The sequence below is a fragment of the Phragmites australis genome, chromosome 13 (genome assembly GCF_958298935.1).
Source record: "Phragmites australis chromosome 13, lpPhrAust1.1, whole genome shotgun sequence".
NCBI lineage: Eukaryota > Viridiplantae > Streptophyta > Magnoliopsida > Poales > Poaceae > Phragmites > Phragmites australis.
Window position 1 is genome coordinate 31,694,082 of NC_084933.1, and position 23,314 is coordinate 31,717,395.

General features: G+C 43.9%; 4 protein-coding genes across 4 annotated transcripts; 2 read left to right on the top strand and 2 right to left on the bottom strand.

The window, feature by feature from the left end:
- Window positions 1–900: 900 nt before the first annotated feature.
- LOC133888179 (tubby-like F-box protein 7) lies at window positions 901–5,293 on the top strand. Its single transcript, XM_062328332.1, has 5 exons — window positions 901–1,300; window positions 2,320–2,730; window positions 3,069–3,156; window positions 4,030–4,162; window positions 4,268–5,293. The coding sequence occupies exons 2-5, from the start codon at window positions 2,389–2,391 to the stop codon at window positions 5,052–5,054; spliced, it is 1,350 nt and encodes a 449-aa protein (XP_062184316.1). The 5' UTR covers window positions 901–1,300; window positions 2,320–2,388; the 3' UTR covers window positions 5,055–5,293.
- Window positions 5,294–6,867: 1,574 nt separating this feature from the next.
- Window positions 6,868–8,553, top strand: LOC133889093 (protein BYPASS1-LIKE-like). Its single transcript, XM_062329553.1, has one exon. It carries the CDS (start codon window positions 7,012–7,014, stop codon window positions 8,269–8,271), a length of 1,260 nt encoding a protein of 419 aa, XP_062185537.1. The 5' UTR covers window positions 6,868–7,011; the 3' UTR covers window positions 8,272–8,553.
- A 4,015-nt stretch (window positions 8,554–12,568) lies between these two features.
- LOC133887647 (peroxidase 12-like) lies at window positions 12,569–14,416 on the bottom strand. Its single transcript, XM_062327597.1, has 3 exons — window positions 13,956–14,416; window positions 13,606–13,791; window positions 12,569–13,525 (listed from the first exon to the last, which is right to left on the bottom strand). Exons 1-3 carry the CDS (start codon window positions 14,196–14,198, stop codon window positions 12,914–12,916), a joined length of 1,041 nt encoding a protein of 346 aa, XP_062183581.1. The 5' UTR covers window positions 14,199–14,416; the 3' UTR covers window positions 12,569–12,913.
- Window positions 14,417–16,477: 2,061 nt separating this feature from the next.
- Window positions 16,478–17,895, bottom strand: LOC133888849 (cationic peroxidase SPC4-like). Its single transcript, XM_062329221.1, has 3 exons — window positions 17,554–17,895; window positions 17,256–17,435; window positions 16,478–17,188 (listed from the first exon to the last, which is right to left on the bottom strand). Exons 1-3 carry the CDS (start codon window positions 17,806–17,808, stop codon window positions 16,586–16,588), a joined length of 1,038 nt encoding a protein of 345 aa, XP_062185205.1. The 5' UTR covers window positions 17,809–17,895; the 3' UTR covers window positions 16,478–16,585.
- Between the last annotated feature and the right edge of the window lie 5,419 nt (window positions 17,896–23,314).

Below are 23,314 nucleotides of genomic sequence, written 5' to 3' on the forward strand. Positions count from 1 at the left end.
TTAGTGGAAAAACTGATGCCAAACTTGTCATGACCACATCATGGGCAAAGAGATTCAAAGATCTCCCTCAAGTGCGGTAGGACTGGAGCCAGAGTTTCATCCCTTCATGCTACGCTGCCTTTATAATTCCATCAAAGAGTATTTGCATATGCAAAAGAGAGATTTGCTGCAGGAATAATCGCAAAGGATGCAGCAGCTAGCTTTCATTTTTTTTTTCTTCAGTTATCTGGATTCAGTAGGGCAGGATTCATGTGCTCGAGCAGCCATGCCCTTCCTAGATTTTTATCTTCCGGTGCTCTCCACGTCGGATTATGCTTCGAAAAGTGTACAGCTTTAGGGAAAAGTGGATTCTCTTTCATTTCTGTCCTGTATTGCTGCACTAACTAAAAGCTGCTGTAACGGAAATATAACAGGTCGTGAAAATAATGCACGGGGTGTTTTCTATAACAAATACATGGGATGTCGGAATATCCATATTATTGTGCTACTCGCTTCAGCAAATCGAATTTCTTTGTAGAATATTAGTAGGTCCAAGTCATGCTAATCACATGCTCTGGTTCTTGTACGCTCATAGCTACTCATAGACGCGTTCGAAGTTATTCATTGCAATACTGGTTTGTAATAGGTGAATTCTTCCATTGGATTAACCTTTCTTTCCGAGGGATTACTTTCCTCCATAACGGTGTTAGTCTTGATAGCGAGTTGTACTAAGCTAATAAATTTGAAAAGACGAACAGAGGTCCCATGAGAAACCTAATGGTCTTATCTCTCATTTTTAAACAAAAAAATCATAATTGATCTTGGAAAAGTAGTAGTAATTTAATTATAATAAAAAAGTGCAAATGTGAAACCTGAAAGGCTGAAACCAAAGGAGCAGAGGAAAAAAGTGGGCCGGCAGAAGGCGGTTTCCAGCGTGGCCCCTCTTCCCTGTCCTCGTCTTCACCCAATTTTGTCCCCGCTTCCCGTCTCTCCTTCCTCCTCGCCGCGCCGCTCTCCTTAAATCCGATCGACAGCTGCGTCCCTTCTCGCTCCCCACTCATCTCTCTTTGTTGCGCGCCCACCCACCTCCACACGCACTTGCAACTACTATAAGTAAAGCCCATCACCACAGTCCACACACGCAGGGAGATAAGTTCTTGTGAGTGAGCAAATTGCTAGTGTTCTCCCCTTTTCCTCTTCAAAAATTGGATCTTTGGAGGGTTATTTTCGGAGAGCCGCCGGATCCTTTCGAGGTCTCGATTTGAGGTTCTCAGCTCCGGCCATTGGCCGTTCGATTTGGGGGCCTATCATTGTGTCGGTGGTATGAAAACTGTGCCTCCTGCTCTCTCTCACCCTTTGCATCAAACCTTTGATTTTTGCATCTAAATCAACCAGTACCAGAAGGAGGCTTTCTCCAAGGCCTCAGCTTCAACTGCTCTTCTGCACTTGTTTCTTCTTCTTCTTTCAGATGCTAATTGCTGGACTGATGCGTTGTTTCCGTTGCTAAAAAATTGTTTTGTTTCCTGACGTCGCGTTTCTTTGCGCGATTTGGCCAAAGCTGTCTCCTTTAGATTTAGATTTAGATTTATAGAGAGATACGAACACATTTCTTTTAATCCACCGTGGTAATTCAGAAAATCAGGTGGGCTAGCCTTCCTCCTGAATTACTCCGTGATGTGATGAAAAGGTTTAACCATATACTATACTAAAACGAGACCTACACGTACTGGTTAATCCTCAACGCATAAATTAAGCTTTGGAGCTGAAACAAAAAAGGTTATTTTGCTGACCATGGGTGTATTGTAACTAGGTCTAATAAAGTGTTCTGTTGGCCTTTCTCCATCGGAGAGGTTGTGACCCATTTGGTGATCTTTGTTTGAAGTACACGACAAGAACAACTAATTAAGTTATAGTCCAACCGCCCTCGGCAAAGCTCTAGATTATTCAAGTGGGTATGGAATACTCTAGATTTGAGTTTTACTTACATTGCACGATTGGATATGCTCTCCTATTTCCTTCACTAAATTCTTAGTGAATCTCAATATCGTTGGATATGTCATACATAAGAACAATCACTTTTGAGAATAGTATAGTTAATAGTTATAATTCTGGCAGCTTTGAACTTTAGTTTGCCTCTGCTTGTTCCCGCTACATATCCTTTTTATTAGTATCATGTTCTTTGTTCATGATACATCAAGAAGTTTTACTACCAGATAGGGACGCAATATAAGGGAATATAAGTTGTGTTCTTTTATGTTGTGTTTGTGTTGTGGTGTTCATAGCAGCGCTTGTGTGTTTATTTCAGAAATTTTTGATAGCCATGCTACTTTTGAATTGCAGCTTGTGCATCGCTTTTGTGGGTGTCTGAGTGCTGCAGCTTGTTATTTGGGACTTGCACCACATCTGGAGATGTCTTTCCAGAGCATATTTCGTGATTTAAGGGAGAGCTTTGGGAATATATCGAAGCAGAGTTTTGAGGTGAGAATTCACCACAGAGGGAAGTCTCTTGGATCTTCAGGTGACCTGCAGGATAGGCCTGTGGTAATTCAGAAAATCAGGTGGGCTAGCCTTCCTCCTGAATTACTCCGTGATGTGATGAAAAGGTTGGAGGAAGATGAGAGCAGCTGGCCATCCCGCAAGGATGTTGTTGCTTGTGCTTCTGTTTGTAAAACCTGGAGGGAGATGTGTAAGGATATAGTGAGAACTCCAGAACTTTGTGCAAAGCTCACATTTCCAGTATCTCTTAAACAGGTAATGAGCTGGCTCACTAACTATTGAATTATTGCAGTTCTTAGACTCTGAATGCGGCTTGCCTTTCATGAAATTGTTTCATATTGCCTAGTGTTAGCAAGGGCTTATTTCTACTGCATTTTATTATTATTATTATTATTATTATTATTATTATTATTATTATTATTATTATTGTATGACATATTCAGATTTATTTCTTTATAAGAGAACTCTGCATTGTAGTATTTTGTTTAGGTTTGCCTCGATAATTTTGTAATATTATCCATCTTTTCTTATTGAGGTATGATGTTTCCTGTATCTCTTAGCCCTTACCACTTGTTTGGATTTCCCTTGCACAGCCTGGACCCCGTGATGGAGTAATACAATGTTTCATAAAAAGGGACAAATCAAAACTAACGTACCGTCTCTACTTATGCCTTAGCTCTGGTAAGTGCCAAACATTTGTCTTCGCATTCAAAAAAAAAACAGCAGTTTGTTGTCTGTTCTTGTGTTAAAACTCCTTTCTGTGCTATTGATTTTGGATCTATTGCTTGGTGGAGAACCATGGGGGGTCATTTTCACCATGTTTGAAAATATTGTTCCACTCTGCAGTTTTTGCCTGTTCTAAACTGGGTGGGGTGTATAGAATAGTTTGTGAATTGGTACACCGTTACTTTTTCCGCCACAACTTGATGCAAAGGGGCAAAGCTGTGAGGTGCAAAAAAGTTCATATTCAAGTACTGTGTGGAACCTGTTTCAGTTCCAAGAGAAAAAAAGTACTGTGTGAAACATCTAAATTAATGATTCAATAGTTGTCCAAAATACATAAATAAATTGTTTAATAGAATTAGATTCTGTCACATGCTACATAAGTCATGTTCGTAATATTCCCCTCAGACCAGTCTTCCAAACTTCCATAGTACCATTATCTGTTCGATAATGATGAGTTTCATGTGAATATAGTTTTGGAGATTTGGATTAACAGCTTGGAATGTATCACCTCTTAAATGGTGATGTTCACTTATCCATATTCATGCATATCTATTCAGTGTTGCCATAAAATGGATTGTGCTTGCTGCTCCAGTCAATTATGTTCAAACTGATTTATAAATTTTATTTGAGGTAGCCGGTAACCCTTTGAATGAAATCCTTCGCCCTCAATAACATAGTGGAGATAATTCATTGCATTTGTCAATACTGTAAACATATCCGATGCAGAGATTTCAAGTAATCTTATAAAATTATATCAAGAGCAAAATAGAATTGCACTACCAGATGCTACATACACGGCACAGTAATTATTTTTACTGGATCTTGTAGCTGTGCATGATGAGAATGGAAAGTTCCTACTGGCAGCCAGAAGGAGCCGGAGGACGACGCACACTGACTATGTCATTTCTATGGATTCTAAAAATTTCTCTCGAACAAGTACTGGCTACATTGGGAAGTTGAGGTAAAAGTTTATTTGGCAGCAATCTTCCTTTATCCTCTTTTGTCTCTTGGATGGATTTAGTTGGAGAACTGTGCAATAAACCTAACATAAATTATCTCATTGCAGGTCAAATTTCCTTGGAACTAAATTTATCATTTACGACTCGCAGCCTCCATACAACGCTGGGAGACTTTGCTTACAGGAACAGGCCAGCCGTCGGTTCTCTTCCAGGAAAGTTTCACCAAAAGTTCCAACCGGTTGCTACCCCATTGCACAGGTGAACTATGAGCTGAATGTGCTTGGCACCCGGGGGCCAAGGCGGATGCAATGCACTATGCATTCCATCCCAGCATCAGCAGTAGAGCCTGATGGCTATGTGCCTGGCCAACCAAAAGAGCTCCTCCCGAGGTTATTCGAGGATTCCTTCCGCAGCACAGGAACTTCTTTCTCCAAGTATTCCATTGCAGATAGTTCCATGGACTTGAGCAGTTCTCGTTTCTCGGAGTTTGGCAGAGGGACTCTGCAAGATGACAATGATTCAGACAAGGAGAGTCGTTTGGTTCTCCGCAACAAGGCACCAAGGTGGCACGAGCAGCTACAATGCTGGTGCCTCAACTTCCGGGGCCGTGTCACTGTGGCTTCAGTTAAGAACTTTCAGCTGATAGCTTCTGCACCACAGCCAGCTTCCGCAGGGGCTTCTGTGGCTTCACAGCCAGGGCCACGTGCACAGATGCAGCCCCAGTCCTCTCAGCCCTCCAGTTCGTCGTCGTCGTCCAATCATGACACGGTGGTCTTGCAATTCGGCAAAGTTGGAAAGGATATGTTCACTATGGATTACCGGTACCCGCTGTCAGCTTTCCAGGCTTTCGCCATATGTTTGACCAGCTTTGACACCAAGCTGGCTTGTGAATAGATCAGATCATTAGAGTAACAACCTGGAGCTGTGGTGAGAGGCTGAGTGTATGTGAATATGTGATGAGTAGAGTAGTCTCTTCCTGTACCTGTGCAGTTTTTTTTTATTCAACTCTAGCTTCTTTCCTCCTGTGTGCTTGTGAGGCCTAAAAATGGATGGAATTGGACATGTTTCCTCCTCCTGTATGGGAATGATTCAGTTCTGTTAGTATGCTTGAACTAGTTTGCTGGATGCTATACTATGCAGTGTCGATCAGATGTTGAGATGGCATCGGAATTTGCATTAAAAACGCTTGTCATGTGAAATGACAATGGTAGTCCGTAGTAGCAGTTGAAGAGATGACTCTGTTCAGTTGTGCTTAGAAGTCTGAAAATTATGTTCCGCAAAAAAAAAAGTCTGGAAATTAGGGCGGAGTGGGAAAAGGAAAATGATTTGAGTTGTCTAGATGAAGATTGAGAGGGGGGGCTGTCAGTTAGATGTGGATGTGATTCAGCTGATCCGAGTTGAGTTTGATTGAGCAAGCAACCTAATACGTTACTAGCTAATACTCCTAATCCTAATCCACCCTGAGGAGCATTTTCAGATGAGCGCCAGCAGCGGCTTCTGCTTGTCTGGACTGGGGCCATTGCCAAGGCTTCCCAAGGCGTTGAACTAGTCTTGGACTGGCACGTGCTTTTCACCCCGTCTCTCGTGGGGTGCACCTGTCAGTCGCAAGACGACGACGACTCTAGCAGCCAATCCAGTCTGCTTCCTGACACGTGCGCCCCGCCCCGCCCACTGCTTGTCCTCGTCGTCGTCATTCACAATATAAAATTAATAAAAAATTATATCTAAAATTTATGAGACTTAACATAATATGATAATTATATACATACATTAGTTTACATAATATGACAATAGTTATATACATATATTAGTTTACTAAAAAGTTTTTTTTACAAAAGGATAATAAGCTTCTTAATAAACCCGCTAAAAATACATATAGTATATACTTTGGAACGGGACAGGGTAGAACTTGACCCGCCCCATCCTGTCTTGATCGATGCCTTGCTCTATCTTGTCTCAACTGAGGCGAGACGGATAGAGATCCGACGCGTCAAATAGCGACTCAGACCTCCAAACAGAACATAAGGCGAGACAAGGAGCCACGATTTTTTTAAATAATATTATTTTATTAAAAAATTAAAAATAATATCTAAAATCTAATATTTGTATAAAATAGTTACATGTTGGCACACAATCTCTAATTGGCACGCTGACATGCAAAGTGACAATGGGTTTTAAGATCGATCGTCATGTATCCCATAGATAATATTTTAAAAAAAAATTATATTTTTTCATATGATCTTACATGGAGATGATATTTATATACAAATTGTATATATCAATAATATATACAACTTTATAGTTTAACACTTTTCCATTTGAATACTTAAATAATTGCTATAAATTTTAGATCTGAAAAACTACATTTAGAATTTCTAGACACTTTTTTATATCTAAATAGATTTAAATAAAAAAATATTTAATTATAAAGTTGTAGATATCATTAATATGTATAATTTTTAGATAAAACTTATCCCATCGAGATCATATGAAAAAAATTATGATTTTTTCTTTTAATATCATCTGGTGACACAGAAATGCTGACAGACCCTTGAGCCTACTGTTATGTAGCATGCCCGCACTCCGCGTGCCGACATGTATTTATTTCTACAAATATTAGATTTATTTTTGAAATTTTTCAATAAAATAATCTTATTTAAAAAAAAGTTCGGTAAGCCGCCACCACACTCAACAGCTCCATGTGCGGGTGGAGACAGCAATTTGCGGCCTCGCTTCATCCGCTTGTTGAGAGCAGGCAGACAGACAGACAAACAAACCCCCTCCTCTTCATTCCATTTCCTTCCGATTCCTCCCTCTCCCACCAACCCTAGCGCGCAGGCAGCAACGAGGCATGCGAGCACCAATGCCGGCCACCGATTCCTCATCGCCTGCCGCACCGCTCACCTCCATCGGCCGCTCCATCCGCTCCCTCCGCCGCGACCAGATTCCCACCATCCCGCCCCCTTCCGCCGCCGACCCTAACCACCACGCCTCCTCCGACCTCGACCCCACCGACGCCTTCCAGCGCCGCGCCGCCGACCTCTTCACGGACCTTCTCGCCGAAAACCCCAACGACCTGCTCTCCCTCTCCTGGATGCGCCGCCTCCTCGACTCCTTCCTTCTCTGCCTCGAGGAGTTCCGCGCCCTCCTCTTCGGCTCCGGGGCCGCCGCCGCTGCCGCGCGCCCGCCTCTCGACCGCCTTGTCACCGACTTCTTCGACCGCGCCGTCAAGGCGCTCGACCTCTGCAACGCCGTCCGCGACGGACTCGACCTCGTCCGCCAGTGGCGCAAGCACCTCGCCATCGCCGCCGCCGTACTCGCCACTTCGCCCGACCCCGACGCGCCGCTCGGGGAGGCCCAGATCCGCCGCGCCCGCAAGGCGCTCACCGACCTCACCATCCTCATGCTCGACGACAGGGACGGCGGCGGAGGGGTCGTAGGCCAGCGTAACCGCTCCTTCGGCCTCGGGAACAGGGACGCCCGTGCCCGTGGCCAGGGCCACCATCGCCGGAGCAGCAGCGGCGGCAGCTCAGGCTCCGGTTCCGGCTCCCACCTCAGGTCCTTGTCGTGGAGCGTGTCCCGGGCGTGGTCCGCCGCGCGGCAGCTTCAGGCAATCGGGGGAGGCCTACCTGTGCCCCGCCCGCACGATATAACCGCCACGGGAGGCCTCGCTTCCGCAGTGTACACCATGGGTGCGGTGCTGTTTATCGTGGCCTGGGCGCTTGTGGCTGCCATCCCGTGCCAGGACCGCGGCCTCCAGGCGCACTTCTCAGTGCCCAGGAACTTCCCCTGGTCTGGCCCCATCTCGACGCTCTACGACCGCATCCTCGAGGAGTTCAAGAAGGAGCGCAAGAACTCATGTGGGCTGCTCAAGGAGATCGACCAGATTGAGCGGTGCTCCAGGCACCTCATGGAGATCACTGACGCTGCAGAATTCCCCTTGGCTGAGGAGAAGGATGCTGAGGTGCGGGAGGCCGCGCAGGAGCTAGTGCAGGTGTGTGGATCCCTCAAGGACGGGCTCGACCCACTTGAGCGGCAGATCAGGGAGATGTTCCACCGGATTGTGCGTACCCGGACAGAAATCCTTGACTGCTTGAGTGGCACCCAGTGACGAGACAGGCAAAGAGGGTAGGAGCGATTGCGTGTTGTGATGCTACTGCTTGATTGAACATTGTCTGAAGTGCAGCGGCTTCACCGATTGAAATGAGGTAGCTTTTCTCTGCATAAGTTAGCAACTACATATACATGTGTCTGCGTAGAGGCGTGGCCTTCTGATAAATTGGTTCCTTTATTTTTTTTAAAAAAATTGATTTCTTTTCTTTGTAGCTTGTGAATCCTTACTTGGGCAGTGCTTCGTTCTAATGGTCTAATACTATTTGTTTCATTCTTCTCATCTGGGTTGGTTTGGTAATGCCAGTGGCTTCAGTGATTGATTTATATATGTTTAGTCTGTGGAACATTGGAATGGTCGTACGGTGTAATGCTGTATATTGCTGTGCGTGAGTAATTTCGGGTCTGTTTAGTTAGTTGAACCAACCCATATATGCATGGGGTCGTGCGAGATTTGAGCAAGTCTAGCTGAATCCTACCATACCATGATTCAGATTCTTAGAATATGCCAAGAAGTTGTATTGAACCCTGCGGCAAAATCAGTCGAACGAGCTCGTACATGTTTTGTCAAACCATTTAGGATGAGATGATTCAGATATTTAGAATATGCCAAGAAGTTGTATTGAACCCTGTGGCAAAATCAGTCGAACGAGCTCGTACATGTTTTGTCAACTCTGAGTAACCACTTATGGTTAGTGATAATTAGTGACTAGAAGTGGTTATTTGAGGATTTTAGTTAAATATTAGTTACAATTAGATGTTATTAACCATAACTAATTATTATTATAGGTATTTAGTGATGATTATTGGTAACTTAAGTTATAATTAACTGGAATTAGTAATGATTAGTATTAAATAGCATAGTTTATTGATAATAACAAATATAAAAATTATTATTTCTGTAAAATAATTAAGTTATGCAGGGATATAATACATGATTTTTAAACAACTGAACACGTCCTCATACTATCCTATACATTCAACCAAACATATTTTCGTAATATTTTATACAACTATTCAAACAATCTACTTATATCATTTCATCCAGGACCATCCCGTTCATCTAGGACAATCACATCACATTCAACTTGGTTCTGACAACAACCAAACACATATTTATATCACCCAAAAGGGCCTGCTGAGAAATTGTGATGTGATGCTGCTGATATTACAACTTTTTTTTTGTGCCCAATACATTTATATAATCTGATAACAAAGAAGACAATGTTTCATTGATCACTACACGTTTACTTTGTTGGTTGGCCCGTAGCAATGCCTTCATTTTTTTTCCTTTCCATCCTTGTTAAATGCATGCTCCGACAATGTTATAATAAACACCGCCAAGAGAATAGCCAGACGACTGTTAAAGAAGGAATTAGACTACAAATTAGAGAGAATTAAAATATTAGGGTATATATAGTCGGCTAGTAATCCAATCGGCCTATAAAGTCATAATTCAAATCTAACTATAATTTATCTGTAATCTTATATTATTTAAACTAACAAATCTTTAATAGATCTTATCTCTAACCAATCTGATCTGATCTAATCCCTAACAACGAATCTAACTGACTTACTAAGTAAACTGTCTATTAAGGGATGGTACAGCACCCGCGGAGCTACAGTAACGATGTGCTACAGTACCTCGCCGGCCCAAAGGCCTAACCTGGACCTGCGCATGACAACTGATGTCATCAGATGGCAGAGCACACGATGATATGGTTATATAGTTAATAGCATCCTTAGCGCAGAGTAAAAGCACCTATGCTGCTTCTGTTTCTTCCATCCTTGTTTCTGTGTGTTTAGACATTATATTTGAAATGGACACATCAAATGCGTGCTCTGTCGATGATATTGTCGTCAATGATCTAAAAAAATGGGAAATGGATAGAAGATAACTGACATTCTTAGTTTAGAGTAAAGACCTTATGCTGCTGCTATTTCTTTTATCATTGTTCGTGATGTTGGCAATGAGCTGTTTAGGTCAACCTAGCCTTGGTCATGTATTCAGATTTGATTGTATCTTGGATATGTATGCCACTCCCACACACAAATCATAGTTAGAAGAAATATTTTGTCATACTTCGTGGTTTTCACTACGAAGTTCATTTTTTAGTTACATGCCTATACAGTACAGCTCTGTGCATGCTATAAAAGTATTCTGATAATCTTGTTTGTCAATGAATGGTTTTGAGAGAACTTCAGCTGTGACATGGGTTGTTTAGATGGAGTATTCTGAGTTTCGGACTTGTGAAACTATATTGTTGCCAGGATATTTTATGGTATTACATGATATTTGGTTACCCTTTGCCTGAGTATAGATTCATGTGGAGTTGCAATGATTTTACTGAGTTGGATGCGAGTTTGAAGTATTCAAGGGTTCTAGAATTCCTGTGAGAAGTTGAGCCATGTGAGCTGGTCAATGTGCATGTTTTTTTTGTATGGGTTCTTTCTTTTTTAGCAAAATTAGTTGGATATTATCATAAAAGTATCTATATTAAAAAATACTATGACATTTGAGTTTAGGGCCCATATGGTGTAGTACGACGCACATGGTCCATGTTTATTGGTTAATAGCTAAAATCCCCTTGTTCTCCTCTTTTTGGCCCCTTGTGGTTCCCTGGCTCTTGCAGACGCCATGCTCTGCCGATTTGAATTTCAGCACTAGCTAATCTCACTAGTGCTGAAATTCTGCTGCTCCTTTTCCTTGTCCATCAATTCGATGTCCCTGCATTTGTGTAACTAGCAAGCAAGGTTCGAAAATTTGTTTGGGACCCGAAAACTGTCCCCAACGATTTTCCAATATTTGTGAAACCAGAAAATTCGGCTGAAATTCGGTAAGAATTTAGACAAATGCACTCGGTTAAATATATAAATCGGAAGCAAAATTCAGGCGAACCAATCATTTGATAACTGTTCGAATTCCATCGAAAATTGTCCGCATTTCGTTTGTGATAAAAAAAAAACTCCTCGAGTTCCATCGAAAACCATTTGGTTTTATCAAAAACTGCTTGATAACTAATTCATCTAAACTTTAAATCAAGTGAAATAAATTTTGTTGGTTTCTTCGTAACATGATCTATATAATCAAATATTTATACTTATGAACAAGTTGTACATTTTCTGTGAGAAAATATATTTGCTAAACCTAGTTAAATGTATATTAATTCTTTGCTAATCTAAAAATCATGAAATCAATTTTGTTAGTCTTTTTACATGATCGTGTCTTTTTAAAAATACATGAATTCATGAAATAATTATGGCAACATGCAGGATTATTTAAATGTGTTGCAAGTAGATTAATTCACAACTAACTCATCACACTAAAAAATAGTAAAACCATTTTTATTAGTTTACTTATATTATACTTTATGTAGGAAAAATAATAGTAGACATGAAAAAGTTAATTACAATGCTATTTTTAACATGTTCATTTTATGCTTGTGAACTTGTAAAAATCATGAAGAAATTAATAAAACTCTAAATGAAGTGGAACAAATTTTAAAGATCCTCTTAAGATATACCTTACACAAGAAAAATATGTGTTTACATGTTAAGCTTTTCATTAATGTGATGGGTCAAATCATCATGTTCATATGGTCTATTTCATTTTTTTTCTTTTTTTAAAACTTCCTCCATATAAAATATGATGCAAATGATATTATTTTTGAAAAAAAATCACATAAGGTCTTAGAATTATCTCTATTTTTTCAAAAAAATTATAATTTTCTTAAAATTATTTATTTGAATTCAAATTTTAAGACCGGTCGAATTCAGAATTCGGTGTGGATCGAATTGACCGGTTTTTGCGAATATCAATCGGTTTTCAATGATTTTTTGAACCGTGCTAGTAAGGTGGTTCACGTTAATAGTGTGGCTAGACTCGTTGTAATATTTTATTATGATAATCTTTGATTAAAAATTAGTTTGTTTTTATTATTTGTTTTATTTTATTGGACTGCAAATTTTCTATAATTTTTTATTCTGAATTTAACTATTTATTAACCGTATTTGATATGAACTCTTTGATTTAATCTAAACCGTTAGATGTTTATAATAATAAATAGTTTTTTATTAATATAATAATTTTGTGATTTTGAGAACGAACATAAGTGTATCTTTTTAACACTGAGGTAATAATATAATAGATCTGGGTTCAGAGAGGCAGGTAAAGTGTGGAGTAAAATAATCTGAACGCCGCGCCGGCTTGGATTCAAGTGTTTTGGGAGGCCCAAGCCCTTCAGAGAGCAGAGCCCAGAGGATGAATTGGCAAATTGTCATCAGAGAGCAGAGCTCAATCACTTGGAACTTACTGTAATAGATGCATGCAACTTGCGCCCGTTTGGGCCACCGGGCTAGTCGCTCCGGGCTTTTTTCACTAGTCCTCCGAATCCTTTCTCTACGCATATCACTCACTATATGAGAGAAGGGAAAACATTAATTTTGACTAAGAGATCAAATTGACCTTATTCTTAAAACAAACTGAAGCCATTACACCATGCATGACAAGAACAAATGCACACGCTTAAGTAAGCAAGCAAGCTACGTTGACGTTCATGCTGAGCAGTGAGCAGTGCACACACAGAGACAGAGACTCTGTGTGAGCAGTGCACACACAGAGACACACACATGCTGAGCAGTAATCACGCATCCGCTGCGAGCCCCTCGTCGCCGGCAGCCTCGAGGCCTGAGACCCGGGTGTTGCGCACGGCGCAGTTGAGGCGGATCTCGCCGGCGCTGTGGGTGAGGACGTCCATCTGGCTCATCTTCACCATAGACTTGGCGAACTGGTCGAAGAAGGCGCCCTGGTTGAGCGCGAAGCGCGTGGCCGTGCGGTTGGTGTCCGGGTGGTTGATGAGGCCCTGGTCCGACTTGAACAGCCCCTGCTTGGCGATCAGGTCGAAGTAGTACTTGTTGTCGAAGGCGTTGGGCGTGCGCACGTCCAGCACCTGCGTCACGGTGCCGGCGGGGTCGTTGGAGCACTTGGCTGTCAGCTTCTGCCTGAAGGGCGGGTCGATGGTGTCGTCGGCGTTGGGCGGGAGGCGGCCGCGGAAGGACTCGCAGTGGCCGAGGCCGACGGTGTGCGCACCGGAGAGCGCCACGAGGTCCCTCACGTTGAGGTTGCGGTCCTTGAACGCCTGGATGAGCATGGGCACCTCAAAGGAGGGGCCCGGTAGGGTGCCGACCTGGTCCTTCGACGCCGGCGCGAACCCGTCGCGGCGCCCCAGCGGCACGTCGAAGTAGGGCCCTCCGGACTGCATCCATGCGTTGTCAGACTTTCGGCTGAACACAGTCCAGCTACTGCAATTGAACGGCGATCGAGTTGAACACTTACTGCGACGACGGCGTCACGGGTGGCGAGCGTGGTGATGTCGGCACAGGACACCTTGGGGCCACAGTCACGGTGGACGGCGGCGCGGATGTCGTCGATGAGCTTCAGTGCCTCGGGACGCAGCGTCTTGTTGGGAACCTCCTGCTGCTCGCTGCTGGAGCCCGACAGGAGGAGCGACGCGTCGCAACCCTGATGAGTTTGATTATATTATATTGATTTGGTTCAGATGGGATATGATCGATTGTTAATTACGCACGCAACCGGCGTGCAGTGCAGTGGTGTGGGCATGCATGCATGATTTGGTGACGATGCACGTCCCGATCATCCGTATGGAGTATTATATGGTACCTTACCTGCGGGAAGCAGTCATGGAAGAAGATGCGGATGAGGCCGGCGGCGATGCCGATGTCGCGGCGGAGTGCCTCGGTGACGTGCCACCGCACGATGCCCTCCACGGACGGGCAGGACGCGTCGTAGAAGCTCCAGGAGAGGCCGTTGACGATGGGCTCGTTGACGGTGACGGTGGCCGACGAAAGGACGGCGCAGAGGGAGGAGACGGCGCAGAGGAAGACGGCCACTCTGCTGGGCTTCGCCATACCAGCTGATTAGTTTAATTTGCAAGCAATAAAGCAGAGGTCGCAAGTGGTGTGTGGCTTGCACGGGCCAAGAAGCAATCACGACGTCGTTATTTATAGGCGGCCGGTTATCGACCTCCATGGCTCCATGCATGCATGATCCACACAAGCAAGTTGCACGGGCCGGGTAGCTAGCTAGAAGCGCTCGGTTGTTTATCACACATCACATGTGGTCTTCCTGGCTCCATCAGCTCGCTGAATGAAATTGAAATTTCTTTGCATGCAGCTTTCCACATGCAGTGCATCCCCGCGCGCGTCTAAATAAGTTCAACACAGTGCAGCAAAAGCGGACCATTATTTTTCTACTTCATCGTTCAAGACGTATTTTATTTTATTGTTTTTTCACAAAATATATAATTTATGACTATAAAAACAATATAGTGTGAAATAGTTTTAAATATAAGTCTAGTTGTATAATTTTTATATACTAAATATACTTATAATTTAACTAATTATTAGTCAAAATATATAAAATTTGATTTTTTTTTTTAATACACCTTGTATTTTTGACCGGGGAGTACTATCTGTACTTGTTTGAACGCTGTTCCTCATACGTCCATGAAATTTCCATGGAAGATTAACAAGGAGCAAGTGGTGTCATAAACAAAAACACGAGGGGCGGCTTTCAAAAGGAGAGGGCAGAGCAATTGGGTTGGGAACTACTGTATTTTTGTTTCCCAAAATGCAAAGCAATGGCCAATGGCACATAGGTGAATGGCACATAGGTGACGTGATGGATTAAATTAAAGTACAGTTCAAATCTTAAAAGGATTGAGTGGTTTTGGGACGATGCCTGCCACTTGCTAGACAGACACGCGCTATTCTAATCTGATCCACTACATTAGTTGTTGATCTTGACTTTGGAAGCATTCAGTTAGGGCAGCATGGGTTCCTACGGAAGAGTCAAGGTAGCTAGCTGTTCTTTTCAGACAGTTCTGCATGCATTCATGTGAAACCTGTATGATTTTCCTTTTCACAGTACTAAATTAGTACGTGTAGTACTACTAACTGCAGCTATTTGCTTCGTACGTACAAGTAGGGCAGAGGATCTTAATCCCCTTTGAATTGAATCCGGGGAACTAACCAGCAGCTAAAGGCATTTCCGGTGCAAAAGTGCTTATAGAAGTGTTCAAGTAGAGCCACATAATGAAGCACTTATATAAAGCACATATCCCAGATGTTATCATATTTCCGTAGATGCTTAATCGGATGCTTGGTGCACTTGATATTGATAAAAACACCGGTGCTACGAAATAAACACCCTACTCATCCATGGTGGCATAAAAACCGGTATTGTTTTGGTAAGCACCTCCACTGGAGATGGCCTAATATAGTGGTAGCGGTGAAACAGAAAACTGAAACAAAAAGAGTGAAGGCAAAGAATGCAATGAAAAGTCTGCAAAAAAGTTTCATATCAACTTAAGTGCATAGGGTCCTCCAATAAAAAATAACAACAATAAACCATGAATGGTAACAAAATAGGTCTAACGGTCTGTATGATTTGGATTTGGATTTTGTATTGTGCTTTACAATCGGATTATACAAATAAATAGACGGATTCTAAAAATAGATTGTAGCAATCCAGACCTAGATTGTGACACAATCCACAATCCACCTCAAAGTAGCTTCTACAGTCCATAATCAGAATACAGATTCTCACAGTCCGCAGAGAGAAAAAAAAGCCTCTAACACGAAAAGGCTTGTACCAGTATTGGTTGGGCCAAAAACGTCAAAAGTTTGAATAATTAGCTAAATTAATCAGGCCACGAGATGTCAATAATTAGCTAAATTAATCTGTAAATAAAGGACGATGTTATTTATTAGACGCCTGATTTTTACTTCTTTTCCAGCGATCCATATCAACCATCGGATGAATATCAGACCGTCATACTTCTTTCTTCCTCCGACGACGGCCGATTCATCCTCCTCATGCCCGCCTACCCCGCCACACCTGCCTTCGACCATCTCCGACGGCTCTCCCGTCGTCAGATCCACGCTCATCGCGTCATGCTCTCCCGCCGTTAACCCCGCCTATCACTCGCCAGCGACACCGCTGTTGTTACCTCGCCACACCACCAAGCCGCCGCCAACCGCCGCCCCCAGCCAACCTCTAAATCCGGCACCGAATCACCTCACCCCAAAACCCTCTAATCCGGCTGCGGCGTGTTGACATATGCCGGCGCCTGAAATCTAATGCAGGAAGCGTGGTAAATAAATTAAGCGCGGAGGGACAACGTACGGGATCCAAGGAGGAAATTCCTCTTTTCTTTATTTCCAAAGTTATGTTATTTGAAGCTTGCTAGCTAGACCATGCCATGCTAATTAATGTTTGGTGATCTCGAGCAAGGTCAAGCAGAGGCTGCAAGGCCCTCGCCGCCGGCGCCGGCATCGATAGCGGTGCCGGGGCTGTTGGGCCTGAAGCAGTTGCCACGGATCTCGCCGACGTTTCCTTGCGGTCCCTTAAGCTTGCTCATCTTGATCATGGAGGTTGAGAACTGGTCGAAGAACCACCAGTGGTTGTCGGCGAATCCCTTGACGAGCCAGCTGGTGCGACCGTCGCTGGCCAGCCCCTGGTCGGAGGTGAGCATCACCCCCTTGTTCAGCATCAGGTCAATGTAGTACATGTTGTCGAACACCTCCGGCGTGAGGAAGTCCAGGTCGCGCAGCCGGTTCCCGTCGCCGGATGAGCAGAACTCGGAGAGGCACCTGGAGATGTCGTCCTTGGGGGGGTTGGTGCGGTCGGTGAAGGAGTTGCACCGTGCCTTCCCGACGGTGTGCGCGCCGGAGAGCGCGACGAGGTCGGCGGGGTCAGAGAGGTTCCTACTGTTGAACGCGCCAAGGAGCTCGTCGACGCTGCTGGTCGGTGGCGGGAGTGCGAAGACGTCGCTGTCGGAAGCGGGCGCGCGGCTGTCGAGGCGACCCAGGGGCACGGTGAAGGCTGGGCCTCCGGCCTGCAGGTGTTACATCGTAATCTAGTACTGTAACTAGCTAGCTAGCTAGGAAGAAGGAGGTACATACCAGGTTGACGGCGTCGCGGGTGGCGAGGACGAGGATGTCGGCGCAGGAGACGGTGGGTCCGCAGGCGGCGTGCACCTTGGCGCGGATGTCCTCGATGAGCTGGAGCGCCCCTTGCTGCAGCCCCACGTTGGGTGCGAGCAGCCGCTCGCCATTGTCGAGAAGGATGGACGCGTCGCACCCCTGCACATCCGTCGACCATGCATATACATAGGCTCATCGATCAGCATACAGAAATGACGATCAGCTGATGGATTCGAAGCTGGTGATTAATTAGTTTAACAGGGAAGAAGAGAGAAACCTGAGGGAAGCAGTCGTGGAAGAAGATGCGGAGGAGGCCGGCGGTGAGTCGGACATCCAGGCGGATGGCGTTGTCCACGGCGGAGCGCACGATGGTCTCCAGCTGCGGGCACGACTCCACGTAGAAGTAGTGGGACAAACTAGTGTCGTTCGTAGCCGAAGGCGGAGGCAGCCGAGCCGCAGCAGCGCAGATGGCGGCGGCGGCGACGACGAGCAGGGCGGTGGCCAGGGCAGTGCTCCTGGGGCTTATTGCCATCTGAATTGATTGTCCTTGCCTGCTTGCTAGCTAGCTAGCCACGCCCTCCACTAGTACCAGTTGGCTCGCCTTCTGAATCTGATTGAGCCAGCCACGTACGTAGTCGGTAATTTATACTCTCTTCTTCACCGGTTATAAATACTTATCGTTTTTAATTTTTTACAGTTTTAATGAGCAGAGGGAGTAGTAGCCTGGCAGAGAAGAGTTACTGGGTTACTGTAGTAGTCGGTAATTTGAGTCTGCTTGCTGGGTCACTGTAATTTGGTTCGATCCATCTAGCAGAGAAGATGGGGTGGTGTATGGAGAGATAATGGCAGGCACAGCGATTGATAACGCATCGCGTTCACGTGATCTGATTCAGAAACGTTCTTTCCATTTGCTTTCCTCTGCATCTCGTCGTGGGCGTGTAGTGCAGAGCAAATAGATTCGATACCCTCTCTGCCTTCCAAACAAATTTTATAATACCTTATTAGAAAGATTTTCACGAAAAGCTAGATTTTCGTGATCTAATAACTAAGCAGAAAAAAATAAAATAGATATATATCATAAAAAAGATTTTTTATAGAGCTAGATTTTATAAAATTTACTTCACCTGCGTCTCCATCTGGCCTGCCCGCCACAATGTGCGCAGGTCGTGGCGAGATGCGAATCCGTCGGAAAGTGGCTAGCGATGATTAGTCCAAGTCCCCACCCCACTGCTCAGTGACGCTAGCAGCTTGCATCTGTCGAATTGTTTCTCCCTTCACCTGGCAGAGAGATCCATCTCATTACGGACCAGCGATGATAGGATGGGTATCTTCTTCTGTTATTAGTATGTCTTTTCTTTCTTTTTCGCAAGGAAATTCTATCATACAGTAACTTCGAATCAAGTGAGTAATTAGCCAGGCGGCTAGTGACTATACGAGCACTGTGTGGGTGTGAGTGTGCGTTCCACTCTAAAAAAACCTTGGCCGCCCGTCTTGTCGCTTCGGTTTTTTTGGGCCACCCGAGTTCTTTTTTTTAAAAGAAAAAAGAAGAGACAAGTGACCGGTTTATGGAGTGCCACGTCAGACCGTTTGAATTCTAAGTAACTCAGCTCAAAGTACAGATTTTTCCGCTCTTGTTGTCTGACGCGAGAAATTGAAGAAAACGGACAAACTGAAGGGGCCCCGGCCGGGTGGATGCATGCCGTGTCGCAGGGCGCAGGCCATAAGTCCATGACCATGACTGGTGAATGCCGACACACGAATTCGGGCCACGTCGCTCGGATAAAACCTAACCCAGCCGCAACGTGACAATTTGTGCTCCTTCCTACCCATTTCCTCGACCCATGCATTGCAGCTTTCTTTTTTTTTTAATCCTATCTTGATTGCGATTGAAAACTCATGTTGAAATATCTTGTGTTTATGTACGATAAGGATTGATAAGATATGAACTTGATTTGATGATTATTAAATTGTATGAACATGTATATATAATATAATTATAATTATAATTAACCAAAGTTCTAAAGGGAATAGAATTGGAGTGTTTTTCTCCGAGTTAAGTAAAATTGTACACGTCAGATAGTCCGTCGATTAGTATTTTGAATTCACCGGATGGTCCAGTGTTCAGATGGTGTACACGCTAGAGCATTTTAACTCGGAAGAAAAAGTTGAAGTATACGCCGGATAGTCCGACAATAGCTACAGTGAACACTAGAGCATTTTTAGCACAGAGGTTGCAAGTTAGTTTTGGTGGATTTACATGCGTCAGATGGTCCGACGATGCGCATATGTACACGTCGGAGTATTTCATTCTAGAGATAAAGATTAAAGTATACATGAGATGGTCCGACGATAGAGTCAACTGAACATTGAAGCTTTTTTTAAGAGGTTGCAAACTGACTCTCGTGAACTTGTATTCGCTAGATGTCCAGTGTTTAAAGAGATGAACATCAGATACTTCATCGAAGTATTTCTTGCAAAGAGGTTGCAAGATAGGTGGTCCGAAGAAGAAGTACCCGCTGGATGTTCTGTAGCTCAGGAGGAGTGAACACTAGATCATTCGGCGTAAATGATTTTTCAGAGATGTGTCATTTCTGCAAAGATTTTGATTTCGACTAACTTATGATGAAGTTAATGACGTTGTAAGTACATACGTGCTTGTCTCATGATGTGTGGATAGTGTATAAACCTTGGTGACCTATAGCGGGAAGATCGGGGCTAAGCAAGGAGCTTAGTACTGGATGATTGAGGGATTCGGACGGAGTCAAAGGTGATCCTAGCTGTATGCATGAAGGTCAAACAAAGTATGAGATGTAGGATGAAGACCCGTGTTGACAAAGTCAAGCGAAAGGGATGTCGGAACAAGTGATAAGACGACCCGAGGTATCGGGAGCGAGAGAAACTTGCTGACGGTGAAGATCGCAAGATAGAAGACACATATCGACATCGCAAGACTTACATAAGATGTAAGTAAGTGGTTGTGAGTCATACTTTGAGAGGCGTGCAAGGTGATTTCTCGATTTGATTGTAAAAATCGCAGGAGTATGAAGTGCGCGTGGCATCATCGTGAAGCTTGTGTTGAGACGAGACTAAATCATGAAAGCACCACGATCATTCGATGGATGGAGAAAATTTTGGACGAAACTACCCTGGTGGTACACTGGGAGTGCATTGTAAGTGAAAGACAATTTAAGATATGATTGCTTAAGAGTTAATCAAGCCCCCTATGCCTATAAATAGAGGAGTATGACTGGTAACAACACTTGAATATTTGAGTGTTTTTGAGAGTATTTCACTTGTGTTGTGTTGAGAGGATGAGAGGAATGCTTAATCTATGTTTAGGTGAGAGCTTTTGTAAGAAAAACACTTTATAATATATCAAAAGAGGGTGTTCCTGTGAGCTTAATGAAGAGAGTATTTTTTTTATATGGTTGAGTTCATCTCTTTCTAGTCTCTTGCTTTTGGTTCTCTTCTTTTAGTGCAAGTTTTTGGTACTTCTTGTTGATTTTTGTTTTCCTTAAGAGTTACTCCTTTTGGTCTTGTAAGAGGTGTTCTTTTTGTTGCTAGAGGGTTAATTTTGTTATATGAGTTGGTCTTGAATAATTTCAACCATCTGAATTCATCAACTTAAATAATCTCTTTTTTTGCTAGTTCTCTTATGTTCAGGAGTTGTTACTTTAAGTGATTGCTTTCTTGCACTATGACTTTTTATATGGCATTAAATGAAATCTAGGGTTCTCATCCATCGAAGATGAGCGTTCGTTGTAGAAGTCTTGCAATCTGCTTTTGTCTTATTCTTTTTTCATTTGATTTTAAGGTATGTTAGGTTTAAAAATAAAAAAGACCATCAATTTTTTTAAAAAATATTTAGCCATCTACGGCTATCTCGATCCTACATTACCGGTGACTGAGGCTAGATCGATGGATGAGTATTACTATAGAACTGAGCTTATATATCAGCCCATCACTATTAGTTTCTCATAGACCGATCGTGATGAGCCATCACTACTGATTCATAAGTCGTGCGGAAGGAATAAGATATTGTTGACTTATTAACCGGCAATGAATGCCAACAGGTGAATTGATGTTATCCTATAAAAACCTAAGATAAACCATCCCTGCTGGTACCTTATAAGCCGGGTGCGTGCATGCCGTGTCGCAGGCCATAAGTCCATGACCATGACTGGTGAATGCCGACAGACGAATTCAGGCCACGTCGCTCGGATAAAACTAACCCAGCCGCAACGTGACAATTTGTGCTCCTTCCTACCCATGCGTTGCAGCTTTCATTTTTTTCTTATTGTTTTAGACAGATCCTTGTGCTCTCTACTGTTTGACCTTTCTTTTTTCAACTTTCAAAGCTTGCACTCCATACGACGATGCAATATTGTTTCATCAGTTTTTTCTTAAACATGTTTTCGTTTCCTACAGCTTTTTTTAGTTGCGACAATGGTTGCATATATTGCAGTGTTCCATTGATTTTCATCTGTGTAGTACTTAAGGTAGAACGGCCGAATGCTATTGCCATTGCCTAGGATCATATTTATGATTATTTAACTATTTATTATTTTTATCGTGTACTAGTTTAATCTCTCACTAACATGTGGAGTCACTGAGTTACTGACAGTGAGTTAGAATGGTAAATCTGTCGCTACTCATTTAATAAAAATGATAAATAGTTAAATGTATTTTTTAATCAACGGTGATATTGATATTTTTTACAGTGAAGTGACCTCAAGAGACAAGAGTACCATGCAAACACCACAAAATCAAAGCTCTCTCAAGACAGTAGATCTGTTAAAGCAATCGATGGGAGCCCAAAAAAGATGAAACATTGCTTCGAGGTTGCAGCCTGAGCCACAACTGCACTGGATTATCACGGTCGCTTCTTCTACCTTCTTTGCCTCTAAACTCTTCTCTGGTTTTTTAAGCTTCAGTATTAGATACAAGTTATAGCATACTCTATATATTCGTATATATTAAATCTATAATCTATAGGTACACAAGTGTATTAGAAATATTGATGAAACCTCAAACTCCTAGCACAAAGCACACAACTCTTCCATTGTGATCCATCAAGCGGACTCGAGCGCGGGCGGGTAGAGTCCATGACGGGGCTGACTCACCAACGGAGGAGCTACGCTGGGTTCGCAACCCAGTAAGGAAATACCATGGTGCTAGTGAAGAAGTTCATCAGCACCAGCGACCGGGCCGTCGAGTCCATGGGCCGCCCCTCGCTCCCATCTCATCGCATGTACAGGTAACTAAAAACTACTCTTACGTACATATAGCAGCAGTTATGGAATTTCATAAACAGGCAGCTTACATTGGGCTGCTTCCTTCCCCTGCTTGGACGACCAGGAGCTGCCTCTGGCTGATCGTGTCCTTGAGCAGATTGATGGGTTTGATTCCAGGAACGCCTGGATCTCCTTCCCTTGAGCACGTTCAAGGCAGGTTGCTGTTGCATGAGTGGAACTAATGGTACTGTTAGAACAACAAACATTAAAATTGTGCAAGCAGGATTCGTAAAGCAGCAATGGCTAGCTTACGTACGTAGGTAAGGCAGTGAAGGTTAAGCATTTGCCGTTGAATGAGTGGCACAGCCAGACGACGTCGTTACTCAAGTCGTATGTGTCCAGAACAGCATCGATCAGGGCCCGAACGCCATTCTGCGCGGAATGGAATCCCAATTCCCTTGCCACACACGACAGCAGTCGACGACGAGCAGACGAGACAAGACCAGTGGCCTTGTCCTTGAGCTGCGCGGTGACGGAGCCCTCGTGGTTGGGCGGCGCGATGATGGGCGCCGTGTGTGCTGGCTGGCCGGGGTCCATCCAGGGGCGTGGTCCGCGTCCCCGGGGGAGGGGGAGGGACGCAGCTGGTGCAGCGCGGCGGCAAAAGGAGGCGGCGGCAATGGCCATCGCGTGGCAGCGGAAACAAGCAACACCAAGTCAGTGGTGGCCATGTGCGGCGCAGGCTCAGCCGATGAAGCAACGCATGCGCCTCTCTACTCTTGTCAGGGCAGACCCTGGCCCGTCCGT